General features: G+C 44.8%; 1 protein-coding gene across 1 annotated transcript; it reads left to right on the top strand.

The window, feature by feature from the left end:
* Window positions 1–5,014: 5,014 nt before the first annotated feature.
* On the top strand, window positions 5,015–10,384 carry LOC310634800 (uncharacterized protein; the record flags this gene model as incomplete). Its single annotated transcript, XM_083353336.1, has 4 exons — window positions 5,015–5,120; window positions 5,235–5,302; window positions 6,634–6,763; window positions 8,703–10,384. The coding sequence occupies 4 exons, from the start codon at window positions 5,015–5,017 to the stop codon at window positions 10,382–10,384; spliced, it is 1,986 nt and encodes a 661-aa protein (XP_083209462.1).
* Window positions 10,385–14,485: the final 4,101 nt, after the last annotated feature.

Genomic DNA, 14,485 nt, shown 5'->3' with positions numbered 1-14,485 from the left:
CCCTGTTCTGCAGCTTGTTCTTCTTGCCTATTTTTTATTTTTATTTTTTGTGCTGCTGTGTAGTTTATGTCTCATCCAGGTTCCTTTGCCTACATCTCCGAAGGCCGTCATTTCTGATGGATTTCCTCATCTTTGTGCAACCTAACTTCTATTAAAAACCATATTGCAATTAGCTAAAAATTGATGAGCAGGACTACCCAGTGAGTCGAGGAGGGAGAACTCTAAATTTTGAATCATGCATTGATACATCAAACCCAAAGATGAAATTTCCCTGGAATCATGAGCCCTATAAACTCAAATCTATTCCATCTTACAGAGATCACCCTTCTGTTGCTTCCCATCTAATCTGTAGGTTAGCAATTCCACCACATTACCAGTTTTCCCTAGAGACGTCTATATTAAGTGGGTACAGGAGGTCCTGTGGATTTTACTCTGGTAGGTGGGCGGTGCTCATCAGCGTTTCAACCCCATTGAGCCAGTACTGTCCAAAGACATTTCTGAGGTCAAGTGGCCAGCATGGCATCACAGAGCCCTGTCACGCTCTCACTGAAGTGGTACTTAATTTATCTATTGGCATTTGCATGCTTTCAAACTGCTATGTTGGCAGGAGCTGACGCAAGGACAGGAGCTCATCACATCGCAGGGCAACTGGGTCTTGAATCTGGGCTGACAGTTTTCCACCTGACAAGCCTAACATCTTAACCACTGAGCCACCATCCTGCTCTATAACTAGGTATGATAATATGTAAGTCAGAGCTGAAGAAGCTTCTTGGAAGAGAAGCAAAATGTCTCCAAAGAAAAACAAGAAAGTCCAGCTGCCTCTTGAAAAAGCACCTTTGTGACATCCACGGAGCACACACAGAATAGATATCTCTCTCGACAGATATTTCCATAATGATCCATAAGTGCAACTACTGCAATGTCTACATTGCAACCTGGGCAGAAAGTGATTGCCAAGGAGCTCAACAGTTTGCTTCCTTGAAGGATCTCTCCAATGGGAGGGTACCAGCCCTTTCAGGCAAGCAAGGCCAAGAATTGGGCACCACAAAGCCTATTGGAGCTCTATGATATTGTTGTGAGATATAATAGAATGTTGAAAGCCTGTCAAGTTTCCCACTGATCTCTTTTATGGGATGCAGAAGGAAGAGAGCATTATTGTGACCCTCTTGAGTACAAGGAACACTATATTCCATTTTGTGTCTGTTCCTTTGATCCCCGTTACCTTTATTCAGGGGTGTGGTTTCTACAGAATCGTTCTTAAAAATAGATGTTTGGAGAGGAGTCTTATATTGTCAAAAGCACATGGATTCATAAGGCTTCTTGCTCAGGGCGGACATAACAGCCTCCTTCCTCCTCGCTTCTCATGGGAAATGTACCTTTTCTCCCTGCTTTGTATGAGCACCTGTCTTGCACGGAGAGTCCACCAGGGGCTCCTCTGCAAAGAGAAGGCAACCCAATGGCCTTCCATCATTGAGCCACTGGAGGGCGAACGCCACACAGTGCTTTCCAGAGGGGAGATTGAAAGGCATTGACATCAACCGGTCTTGCCTCTTTAGGATGCTGTATTCACTCTCTTGAGCATTTGAGCTGTGCAGAATTCTTGAAGGAAAGAGATCCAGAAAGGGCCAGGATAAGTGGCCAGATTCTTCCAGTGTGAAGGGAGGGCTCTTGAACTTAAGAAGGAAGAGATGCATCCCAAGTTCTCATCTTAGCAACAGATAAGAAGGAACTAAGTCACTAAGGAAAGAAAGTAAAAATATCACTCAATCCAGACAAAAGAAATTGGACAAGAGCTGATGTGAAAGCTCTCTCCAAATCCCATCAATAGCTACCAGGCTTGAAAATCAACAAGAATAACTGTCATCTGATGAATCAGCAAAAAGCAAGGATTTTTTTGGAGGAAAAGGATCCTGAAGTACACACACTTTTTGAATTGCTCTTCATCTAGAGTTGGCAGCTGGCAGTTTCTGTCCCTCTGGCTAGTGACAGCCAGCCTAGTCGAGAAGGACTTAGGTAAGTATGGATGAGCGTGGATGTGCATGTACACGTGAAAAAGAACAAATATATACCGTATGTTGTACCAGTAAACGTCTGTTATTTTAAATTCACTGACTCTCCCTGTATTTTAAAGAACCATTTGTGCCTCAGAGTGTGGGTGAAAGTGTAGCTATTTCCCAGGGCTGTGAGGCTGTGAGTGATCATAAGCTTTAAATACAACACTTTTCGGAAGTGTAACATTGCCTAAAGCAGGTTGAGGCGGCTTCCTGATCAAGGGAAACGTGAGCGCCCCCTCCTGCCCCCGCATGGGAAATGCTCCGTCTCTCCTTGTTCCAGGAGCGCTTTCCATTCACAGAAAATCGACCAGAGGGCGGCCTCTGCAAAGAGAAAGGGATTCCACGCACTTCAGCGTTGGGCCGCTGTGGCCGGTTGGGAAGGAAGTGACGTCAGTAAGCCTTGCCTTTCTAGGATGCTGGACTCGCCCTCTTTAACCCTTTGAACTTCGCAGGCGGTTAAAAAGGCTGCAAGGAAGTCTTGAAGGAAAGAGGCACAGGTGACAAAGGGGGTTGTTTGTCTGTGTTTGTGTGTATGTTTCTCTCTGTGTGTGCTAGTCTAGACCACGTACGTTGCCCTCAGGAAGAAATCCAGATGCCAGAAAGGAAAGGAGGGGACCTAGATCGTCCTTCACGCCCCATTTCTTGGGAAAGCTCCTGGGTAGTGGGAGAGCTTGCATGGCAAATCTCAAGGAGGAAATAAGAAAAGGTTTGAAAATGCAAAAGATTATGCCTACGTTCTCACTCTGTGCTGGATGACAGTAAACTAGGTTCGACTCCTCTCAGCTCAATTTGTTTTAGGAGGATAAACAGATGATTATGTTAAGCTTTGTGCATTTAAGCCTTTGTGTTTCATGTGAACTGAGCCCCTGGATCTGATTGACCTTTTTGTGCTTAGGACACATTGTGTGAACCTGCCTTCCTGTGTGAAGGAAGAGAAATGGAACATCCTAAGCCAGGGTCAATTGAATGGCATTCGGTTTTTTGTGAACTGAATTTTCATGCTTTGTTAAACTATTCTGAGTTTTTGTATGCTGCCTGAACCCTGCTTATAGGTAAATGTAGATCTATATTTTTAAAAAGCAAGTCATTCCTTGTGAGTAAAAAAAATAGAAATAATCCAAAATGCCAAATACACTGAATCTTCTTATTGAAGTTATCAGTTTACCAGGCCAGAAAAATACTTTCTTCTATGGGGATGAGTATCGATGAACAATCCAATCCACTACTTTCTATTTGTTGGAATTTGTTTTCTATCAGAGAGTTGCAAAAGGAGGTCATTTCTTCATCTTCTTTAGAGACAAAGTTATCTCTTTGGCAAAGAGGGTTAATGGCTTGTTCTGATTCCCATGGCTAGATGAACATTGCTATGAATGAAAAAGAATTTGGGTTCCTTGAACTCATTTGGATTTGTGTTACAGGACGAAGAAAGAATGGCGAGCCTTCCTTTAGCAAGTGGGGGAACTGGAAAAGGTCCTTCCAGTGTTCAGTCTGGAATCGGTGAGGAGATCTGGGCAAGAACTGGCCAGAAGATCCTGGACGATGGAACCATCCTTTCACCACTTCAGTCCTGGAATTTTAGGAGCATCCGGTATCAGGAGGATGAGGGTCTCCGAGGACTTTGCAGCCGACTGCACTACTTTTGTAGCCAATGGTTGAGACCAGAAAAGCACACAAAAGCGCAGATGCTGGACTTAGTTGTTCTGGAGCAGTTCCTGGCCATTCTGCCCCTGCAGATGGAGAGCTGGGTGCGGGAGTGTGGAGCAGAGAGCAGCTCCCAGGCGGTGGCCCTGGTGGAAGGCTTCCTCCTGAGCCAGGCACAGGAGAACAAGGAGCAGGCTGAGTTGCAGGTGAGAGGACTTCCTCTTGGGAGCCCAGAAGGACTTGGATATAATAATATGTTCAAATTTTTGTTTCCTCTTAAAAATATTATTAAGCTTATCAAAATATAAAAAACAAAGAATTGAAAATAGTAGGAACTGGTGGGAATTGAAGAGAAAGACGTATAGGGTAAAGGGGAAAAGGAAAATGATTGACTTTGACTCTTTAAGGTAAAGGTAAAGGTTCCCCCGCAGTCAAATAAAATGGTAACATTACAGCCTCCGACTTCTACTTTTACATCCTTAATATGTACTAGAACTAGCCATTCTATAACAAGAAACTCTAAATTTCATTATTTTTTTATCCCAAGAAAAAGATCCAGAAGTGATTTCCAAGTAGAAACCAGGTTGGATGTGTTCTTTTCTTTAACTAAAGCAGTTAATTTTGCTGTCTCTGCTAGGTCTGTCAGTTTTTCCAGCAACTTCTCCATTATGGCAATTAATGTATCCTTCCGTTTTTGTGCAAAAAGCATTCTTAATGCTCTCAACATATAAAACAGCAAAGTTTGAGATTGTTTTTCAATCTCTTTGTCTATTAAAGTCCCTGGTTTAGTTTTTATACCCACTTTGAGAATCTTCTGCAGTAAAATATAAATCTTACACCAGTATTTCTTCGGTTTGTCCACCGAAATGGGTTTCTTGTTTACATTTATATTTTGAACATGTATTTGAATTTCCTTTATACATCTTTGGCCGGTTATCATGCATTAAATAGAATTGATACATCATTTTATAAAACGTGTTCCAAATCATAATTTAATAGAAATTTTAAAGTTTTCACCCAAATATCTTCCTGTTGTTCAGGCATTATATTATACACAAAATTCTTTGCCATTGGATCAATGTATTCAAATTCTTAATACCTCCTTACCAGAGTTCTCTGGCATTCATACTATGTGGAGATGCTTCACTAATCTTTCTATAGTTGCTTATCCTTTCTAGAAGAAAGATTTTGCAGAGCCATTTATTTCTTACTTCTCAGCCTAATTGATCGATACTGAGTGCTTTGCAGTAAAAAACCACTTCATGATGTTTGATGACCATTAATGCTTTTCTCCTTCATACTATGTCAAGTCCTTTACAATGGACATCAGAGATCCTGAAAGAATGAGGCATCCTTCAAATCTCCCTCAAGAACTGTTTTTCAGGAGGATCTCTCAGGAAGATCCAAATCAGGACACCTCAAGAGGTAACAATAAGGTCTTTCCACTCCTCTGATAAATCCTAACTTTCTTACCTTCTGTGTTTTCCCTTCTATAGCATTTCATTAATTATGCTTCTTGAAATTCTATCTCCCTCACAGGGAAGAATAGAAGGAAGTTGACGTTTTCTTTTGGGGGAACGGAAACCGTGATTGAACCTCCAGCTCAGGTAAGAGAAGAACATTCATTTACTAGATTTGTATTTTCCTTTTCCCTCAGGAAATCAGCTGATGTACATAGTAGAGGTAGTCCTTGATTTATGACCACAATTGAAACCCAAATTTTTGTTGCTAAACAACACATTTGTTAACTGACCTTTGCTCCATTTTACGACCTTTCTTGCCACATGTGTTAAGTCAATGACTGCAGTTGTTAAGTTTGTAATATGGTTGTTAAGTGAATCTGGCTCCCCTATTGACTTTGCTCTGAGAACGTCACAAAAGGTGATCACATGACCCAAGGACCCTGGAACCGTCATAAATATGAGTCAGTTGCCAAGCATCCGAATTTTGGTCATGTGGCCACGGGGATGCTGCAGCAGTCGTGGGTGTGAAAACTGGGCATAAGCGATTTTTCCCAGTGCTGTTGTAACTTTGAACAATCACTGTTGTAAGTTGAGGACTATCTCTACTGTCTTCTTCCATTGTCCCCTCAGCTTTTTTATTTTTTTATTTTTATTGAAAAGTTTTAACATACAATTTTCCTTTAAAACCCCCCTCCCCCTCCCTTCACCCCCCCCTACCTCTCCCCCTCCCCCCTCCCCCTCCCTTCACCCCCCCAACCCATTCTTTCTGTAATTCTTTGAGTTGCATTTGTGCAAGGATCCTCAAAAGTATTTAATATTCACACCGGGATATTAACATTTTTAAAAGTTTTATTTACCATCATTGATAAGAAAATAAGTGATTAAGAAGAAAGATTTTAGAAATCCCAGGACATTCCTCCAAATAAAAATTGTTCTGAAAGTGCACATAATCAAGGCCCTGTTGGCTTGCAAAATACCTTTTAATCCCCTGATTTGTGCCTGGATTTGGAGGCCAAACTATCCAGCTTTGCAAAGGCTAAGAAATGCCTTCCTCAAAAAATGTTCTCCATTTTCTTATTTACTGTCGAGTCAATGGCTCAGACTACTACCAGTTTCCTTGCAATCGGAGGAGGGGCAGAGTCTATGGATATTGATGGCACAAAACACAGATCCATGGCTGATCTCTCCCAGCTCTTTCATGAAGGTCTTCAGGATGAACAGGATTGCTCCTTCTTAGCCACTTCATAAAATTCTACAAAGAATCCCTTCCTTTACAGAGACATTTATGCCTTTAAACCCAGGTTAAACAAGTGAGTGTCAAGTTTTTTTTCTTCTGTCCACTTTCTCACCTAAACTATGGAATCCTACTAAACATAACCATTTACCTTAGTTCATAGCTTTGCTTTGGGAATTTCTAAACAATAGGATAGATCCTATAGTCCCTCCTCAATCTGTTCTGAACTGTTGCCTTTCAGGAGGGTCTTCTGCCCTTTGAGGAGGTGGCTGTGTATTTCTCAGAGGAGGAGTGGTCTCTACTGGATCCTCACCAAAAAACGCTGCATTGGGAAGTCATGCTGGACAATTATAAGAACGTGGCCTCTCTTGGTAAGGGTTTCCTATTCTGCAGTCAGGCAGTTCAGGAAGACACTTTGTAGTCAGATGCCACGGATTGCTTCTTATGAAATCATCTCCAAATAGATATCCTCTCCTCAGAGGGAGAAGGAAAAGTCATGCTGTTCCACTGCTCCTATTAAGGAAATAGGTCAATGGCAATCTGTATTTGTTTTTTGTATTTCTATTTAAACATATTAGTAACAAAGTAATTCCTTGGTTTGCAGTAATACCAAACTTCATCAAACAGTTTTCAAATATTTTGGCCCAGGTGCTTCCGTATCAATCCTATCAAGAATTGCCACTCATGTTTTTTGACTTAATGCCTTTATTCTGGAACCGGGAACCGAGATGCATTATAGTTCTGATCCAGACAGCATAAACTCCACGAAAATGGTTTTAAACAAATATTTATTGTCCAGAAATTCTAAGCAGGGACTTACTTTGCAGTAGATACATCCAGTCATAGTCATATCTGTCCATTCTTGTAGGTAAAAAAGGAATAATTCCCCATCTCAGCTAGGCATGGTTATGGATGTCAATAGATGCTTGCATGATGCTTGATTAGACACTGTGGCACATATCCAGGACATCCTGTAATAATCTTCAAAGCTCCTCCCACTGACTAGATAAGATATAGGACTGACTAACAACTAGACTACATTTCCCAGAGGCCATCTCTTAAGGAGGCAGCGTTTAACCCTTTAAATGCTAAATGCTCTAACACAGTTCTTAATTCCTAATCTAGCTATATAATGGACCAGAGTTACATACTGGTCCAGCATAGCCTTTTACAAGTTTTTATGCTTTTTGAATAGCGATATTATCATTTCTATACCAAACCATAATAATTATACAAATATACAATATATTGGAATCTGGCAAAATACCTGAAGGCAATTACAGGTAGTCCTCAAGTTACGAATATAATGGAGCCTGCCCATTTCATTCGTAACTCAAAAATTCATGGGAATAAATCTTGTACCTCAAAGAAGATCACCTCCTGCTTTCATCCACATATTTGCTAATTGAATGCATGGGGAAATAGGCGGTTCATTATTTGCACATGAGGTATCTCTGTGGGGAAGGCCATGGAAGGCCTAGTGATGGAACAGGCCCCCAAGGTCTCCACGATTCACAAAGATATCTCATGCTTCCCCCTCCATTTCTGCCGTGGCATATTGACTTACCTTGAAAAGACCCATCTCTTCTGTGCCGGCCTGCTTTTGAGGCATAGGAGGGTCAACGGAAGCTCCTATGTGCTGTAATATCTTGTGAGTTCAGGTACCCATCCTCTTTTGCAGAGAATGAGTGCCTGAACTCTCACAACGCTTGTGGTGCCTATCTCCTGCTCACCCCCACCCCGAACTCGAGCCACATGGCCACCGCCCTTGGCTTCTGTTCTGCCGAATTGGGCCTCCGGAGGCAATCGGAAGCCTCCCCCAGCTTCCGTTCAATTCTCTGTTGCAGAAAAAGAGGTCTAAACTACTGTGAGATCATTCGAAATCAGTAGTGTGAGATCTCACATCACTGATCTCACATGATCTTGCGTTACTTTAGGCTTCCATTTTCTATGAAAGCACCAAAGGCCTAGAACAGCCAAGAAAGCAAAGGTGCATACCCACAGTCCTAGTGACTCTAGGGAGACTGGGGTGCGTGGGGAGGAAATAGCTAGGGTGAATGTTGCAGTGCTACTGTGGTTATTCCTAATGGTGAATGACTGCCGTAGTGTGGAAACATTCGTAATTTCACGGGTTTTTCGTAAACACTACTGGGAGATTATCGTGTAAATTCGAACATTCGCTAAGGGAAGGTTCATAACTCAGGGATTATCTGATTTCTGACATAGTGATCTTTTCCCCTATTTGATTTCTGACAGAGTGTTCATTTCCCCTAACATTTCTATCACTTTCATTTCTCTTTTCCTTTGAAGGTAATAATGAGAATGACAATAAAGTCGCTAGAGAACTAATGAAAGTGTTCAAACAAAGAGACGTAATGGAGAAGCCTGCAATTCGGACGGGATTCCAAAGGCAGGAAAGAAACACTTCAAATAATTGGAATAAAGAAAGCTCATCTTCCATTGATGCACAGATGCAGGACTTTATTGATCAACAAGGAAAAATAAAGAAAAAATACATTGGGAAAGGTTTAAGACTATTCAAAGATACAATAGATGTAAATGAGCACTATCTATCCCAAGTCAAAGGACAAGATTATATATCCAAAGACAAAGGAAAAAATTACAATTGGACTTTCATACTTTCTCAAGAAATTGGGTCTCTTATGTCACAGAAAGGTTTTCACATGGGAGAGAAGCCAAATAAATGCACTGAGGATGGAAATAAGACTGTTTATAAAAGAATAAGCACAAGGGAAAAGCTATATAAATGCAGGAAGTGTGGAAAGGGCTTCAGCAAACCAAGTCATCTTACATCCCATCAAAGGATCCACGTAGGAGAGAAGCCATATAAATGCATGGAGTGTGGAAAGGATTTCAGAACAAGAGGTGAACTTACATCCCATCAAATGATACACACAGGGGAGAAGCCCTATAAATGCACGGAGTGTGGAAAGGACTTCAGAACAAACAGTCAACTTACAATCCATCAAAGGTTCCACACAGGAGAGAAGCCCTATAAATGCACGGAGTGTGGAAAGGTCTTCACAACAAACAGTCAACTTACAATCCATCAAAGGTTCCACACAGGAGAGAAGACATATAAATGCATGGAGTGTGGAAAGGGCTTCAAGACAAGTAGGGAACGTACATGCCATCAAAGTATCCACACAGGGGAAAAGCCATATAGATGCACGGAGTGTGGAAAGGCCTTCAGAACAAACGGTCATCTTACATCCCATCAAAGGATCCACATAGGAGAGAAGCCCTATAAATGCATGGAGTGTGGAAAGGACTTCAGGACAAGCAGTGAACTTACATCCCATCAAAGGATACACACAGGGGAGAGGCCATATAAATGCATGGAGTGTGGGAAGGATTTCAGAACAAGCTGTGAACGTACATCCCATCAAAGGATCCACACAGGGGAAAAGCCATATAAATGCACGGAGTGTGGAAAGGGCTTCAGAACAAACACTCATCTTACACTCCATCAAAGGATCCACACAGGAGAGAAGCCCTATAAATGCATGGAGTGTGGAAAGGACTTCAGGACAAGCAGTGAACTTACATCCCATCAAAGGATACACACAGGTGAGATGCCATATAAATGCATGGAGTGTGGAAAGGGCTTCAGAACAAGCAGTGAACTTACATCCCATCAAAGGATACATACAGGGGAGAGGCCATATAAATGTATGGAGTGTGGGAAGGATTTCAGAACAAGCTGTGAACGTACATACCATCAAAGGATCCACACAGGGGAAAAGCCATATAAATGCACAGAGTGTGGAAAGGGCTTTAGAACAAAGAGTCAACTTACAATCCATCAAAGGAACCACACAGGAGGGAAGCCCTATAAATTGATGGAGTGTGGAAAGGGCTTCAGAAGAAGCGGTGACCGTACTTGCCATCAAAAGATACACACAGGGGAGAAGCCCTATAAATGCATGGAGTGTGGAAAGGGCTTCATCAGCCATTATCATCTTAGGTAAAGGTAAAGGTAAAGGTTCCCCCGCACATGTGTGCTAGTCGTTTCCAACTCTAGGGGCCGGTGCTCATCTCCGTTTCAAAGCCGAAGAGCCAGCGCTTGTCCGAGGACGTCTCCGTGGTCATGTGGCCGGCATGACTAGACGCCAAAGCGCACGGAACGCTGTTACCTTCCCACCGTAGTGGTCCCTATTTTTCTACTTGCATTTTTACGTGCTTTCGAACTGCTAGGTTGGCAGAAGCTGGGACGAGTAACAGGAGCTCACTCTGTTATGCGGCACTCGGGATTCGACCCGCCAAACTGCCGACCTTCTGATCGACAAGCTCAGCATCCTAACCCACTGAGCCACCGCATCCCTGTATTATCATCTTACAACCCATCAAAGGATACACACAGGGGAGAGGCCATAGAAATGCATGGAGTGTAGAAAGGTCTTCAGGAGAAGCAGTGACCATACACACAGGGGAGGAGCCCTATAAATGCATGGAGTGTGGGAAGGGCTTCACCCGAAATACTCATCTTATTTCCCATAAAAGAATCCACACGGGAGAGAGGCCATATAAATGCATGGAGCGTGGAAAGGGCTTCGCCGAACATAAGTGAAGGTGTCCACACAAGAGAAAAGCCATATAAATGCATGGAATGTGGAAAGGCCTTCAGTCAATACAATAAACTTACATCCCATCAAAGGATACACACAGGAGAAGCCCTATAAAGTGTGGAAAGGGCTTCGGCCGACACCATACTGTTACTTCCCATAACATGATGCGTAGATGTGAGAAATTCCAACTTTTAATTCATCTAGCCCTGCCTTTCTCATGATGTGCTCTGCATATAAGTTAAATAGGCAGGGCAACAGTATACAGCCTTGCCGGACTCCTTTCCCAATTTTGAACCAATCAGTGGTTCCGTGTCCAGTTCTCACTGTTGCTTCTTGACCCGCATATAGGTTTCTTAGGAGACAAATAAGATGGTCTGGTACTCCCATCTCTTTAAGAACTTGCCACAGTTTGTTATGATCCACACAATCAAAGGCTTTAGCATAGTCAATGAAGCAGAAGTAGATGTTTTTCTGGAACTCTCTAGCTTTCTCCATGATCCAGCGTATGTTGGCAATTTGATCTCTAGTTCCTCTGCCTCTTCGAAATCCTGCCTGTACTTCTGGTAGTTCTCGATCCACATACTGCTGAAGTCTAGCTTGTAGGATTTTAAGCATGACTTTACTAGCATGAGAAATGAGTGCAATGGTGCGATAGTTTGAACATTCTTTGGCACTGCCTTTCTTTGGAATTGGAATGTAAACTGATCTTTTCCAATCCTGTGGCCACTGTTGAGTTTTCCAAATTTGCTGGCAAATTGAGTGTAGCACTTTTACTGCACTGTCTTTTAAGATTTTGAATAGCTCAGCTGAAATACTGTCACCTCCACTAGCTTTGTTGTTGCTCAGCTTTTCTAAGGCCCACTTCACTTCACATTCTAGGATGTCTGGCTCGAGGTCAGTGACCACCTCATTGTGATTATCTGGGACGTTAAGCTCATTCTTGTATAGTTCTTCTGTGTAATTTTTCCACCTCTTCTTAATCTCTTCTGCCTCTGTTAGGTCCCTGCCATTTGGTCCTTTATCATGCCCATTTTTGCATTAAACTTTCCCTTCTGACGTTTTTCGGAGGCCCTCTGCGGAGTCGGGAGGAATCGCGGCTTGTAGGGCTCTGAACAGCTGATTTCGGAGCCATTAGAGTCGCAGCCTAGAGTGACCTCCGGAACGCCGGAAGACTGTGAAATGGAGGATGCAATGGCGTTGATGTGGAGCGGCAGGCAGAGAGGCGAGTTGATGTGTTGTGACTGCTCGGTGGCTGTTTTACGGCCGTTTCGACAAGAGGCCCCATGGCTTGGCGTTGAAGTGTTGGCGGTGCATATTATTGGCCGTCGGACGGCACAGGTTATCTCACGTCGCCCATGTTTTATGGGGCCAGCTGGACTCGAGCTGCTGAACTTTGCCAGCTGGCCTTGGTCCCATTTATTATCCAACCTTCCTCGCTTTGGAGAAGAACCTCTGCAACCGGAACATTTGTTATCTCCAGGTTTTTTATGCCTGGCAATTGCTGCTGAAACCCCTCTTTCCCCCACGACCCTACCGGACTCAGAAGGTCCCGGAGATGAGTCACTGTGAGAGGGTGGCTCAGTTATACCATCTGCTGCCTCCCTAGAGGTGAGAGATCTAGGGAGGTATGCTTCCTCCGGGTTTCTATCCTGTTCCGCTGCCGGATTGGCCTGGGACCGCTGTGAGAGGGCGGTCCCCGATCTGTTTCGGCAGTTACCCAGAAGGTACCCAGCTCAAGTGGCAGAGGAGCTGGTGGACTGGATATTGCTGACCTTCTGTTTTAGATCCTCCTGACTGTCTATGGGACTGCCTTGCTGGACCTATCGGGACATGCCTTATATTCTCTATACCAGCACGGACTTGCTCGCCCTCAGGGGTGCCCCCCCCTCCTGGGTGCGACCCGCCTTTTTGGCCAACTATAATCTCGATGAAGGGCCCGATTGCTGGGACCCTGAGAGATGGCCGGGCAGGGGCAGGGGCCTCCGACATAAATTTAATAAATAAAATAATAAAATAAATTTAATAAGAGGCCCCTGGTTAGTTTTTTGGTTAAGTTTTTTAGGAGGTTAGGGGGGGTGGGAACTTCTTTTGGTTGTTCGGATATGGGGGGCAGTCCAGCAACCACTGTTCAGGCCAGGGCTGGGATTGATCGCGGAGGGGAGGAGCGGGGGTCGGTCGCCCCCGGGGCTCCAGGGCAAGTCGTGGGAATGCCTATTCCCACGACGTTAGGGAATGGCAGCGGGTGCAGGAACAGAGGGCCGTATCGATCTCAGGGAAGGCCTCTCCGCTACTTGCAAGCGGTGAGGCGTTCCGACCCTCTTGTTCTACCCCGAGGTCCCGGGAGTGAGGATGTGCAGCCGCCTGAGCTCCGGCTGGTGTACCTGAATGCCAGGTCTGTCGTTAATAAAGCTCCTCTCGTCCGTGACTTGGTCGAGGGTGAGCAGGCGGACCTGGCATGCATCACGGAGACTTGGTTGGGCCCAGAGGGCGGTATTCCTCTGGCTGATCTTTGCCCACCAGGTTTCCGGGTGCTACACCGGCCTCGGGCTCAGGGCAGGGGTGGGGGAGTGGCTGTTGTTATGAGGGAGACCTTAGCTCCGCGGGAGGCCACCGTTCCGCAGATAGTCGGGTGTGAGTCTCTCTTTTTGAGATGCGGCCCTGGTGCGCAGTTGGGCTTGCTGCTGGTGTACCTTTCGCCTAGTCACGCAGCAGCAGCCCTACCTGAGCTTCTTGATGTCCTCTCTGGGTTGGTGGTTGAGTTCCCGAAACTTATAGTTTTGGGGGACTTCAATCTACCGTCTCTGGGAGGATCATCTGAGTTGGCTCGGGAGTTCATGGCTTCCATGACGGCCATGGACCTGACGCAAGTAATCTCAGGACCGACTCATGAGGGAGGCCACACCCTTGACCTAGTTTTCTTATCTGGTCGGTGGTTAGATGATCTTGGTGGGGGCTCTCCAATTATTATGCCCCTGTCATGGACCGATCATCATCTCCTGCGGCTGGTCTTCCATTTTGCCACCCCCCGCCGTGGGTGTGTGGAACCAGTTAGATGGTACCGCCCCAGACGCTTAATGGATTTTGCGAGATTCCAGGCAGCGCTGGGGTCCCCACCTGCCTCCCCCACTCACAGCTCGGCAGATGCCTTAGTGGAAGCTTGGGAAAGGGCAGCCACTGAGGCTCTTGACCGAGTTGTACCCTTGCGGCCCCTGACCCGATGCAGATCCCGTCGAGCTCCATGGTTCTCCGCGGAACTCCGGGAGATAAAGCGCCGGAGACGGGGCCTAGAGAGCGGTTGGAGGTCCAGCCGATCCGAATCCGACCGATTGCGACTAAGAACCCATATTAGGTCTTATCTCACTGCGATAAGGGTGGCGAGGTCTAATCACTTCGCTACCCTTATCGCGTCCGCAGATAATCGCCCGGCCGCTCTGTTTAGGGTGACTCGCTCCCTCCTTAATCAGGAGGTCAGGGAGGAACCCTTGCAGGGTCGTGCCGAGGAGT

The sequence above is a fragment of the Vipera ursinii genome (genome assembly GCF_947247035.1).
Source record: "Vipera ursinii genome assembly, chromosome: 2".
Classification (NCBI taxonomy): Eukaryota; Metazoa; Chordata; class Lepidosauria; order Squamata; family Viperidae; genus Vipera; species Vipera ursinii.
The sequence above is the reverse complement of the archived record's forward strand: the minus strand, read 5'-3'. Positions and strand labels throughout refer to the sequence as shown.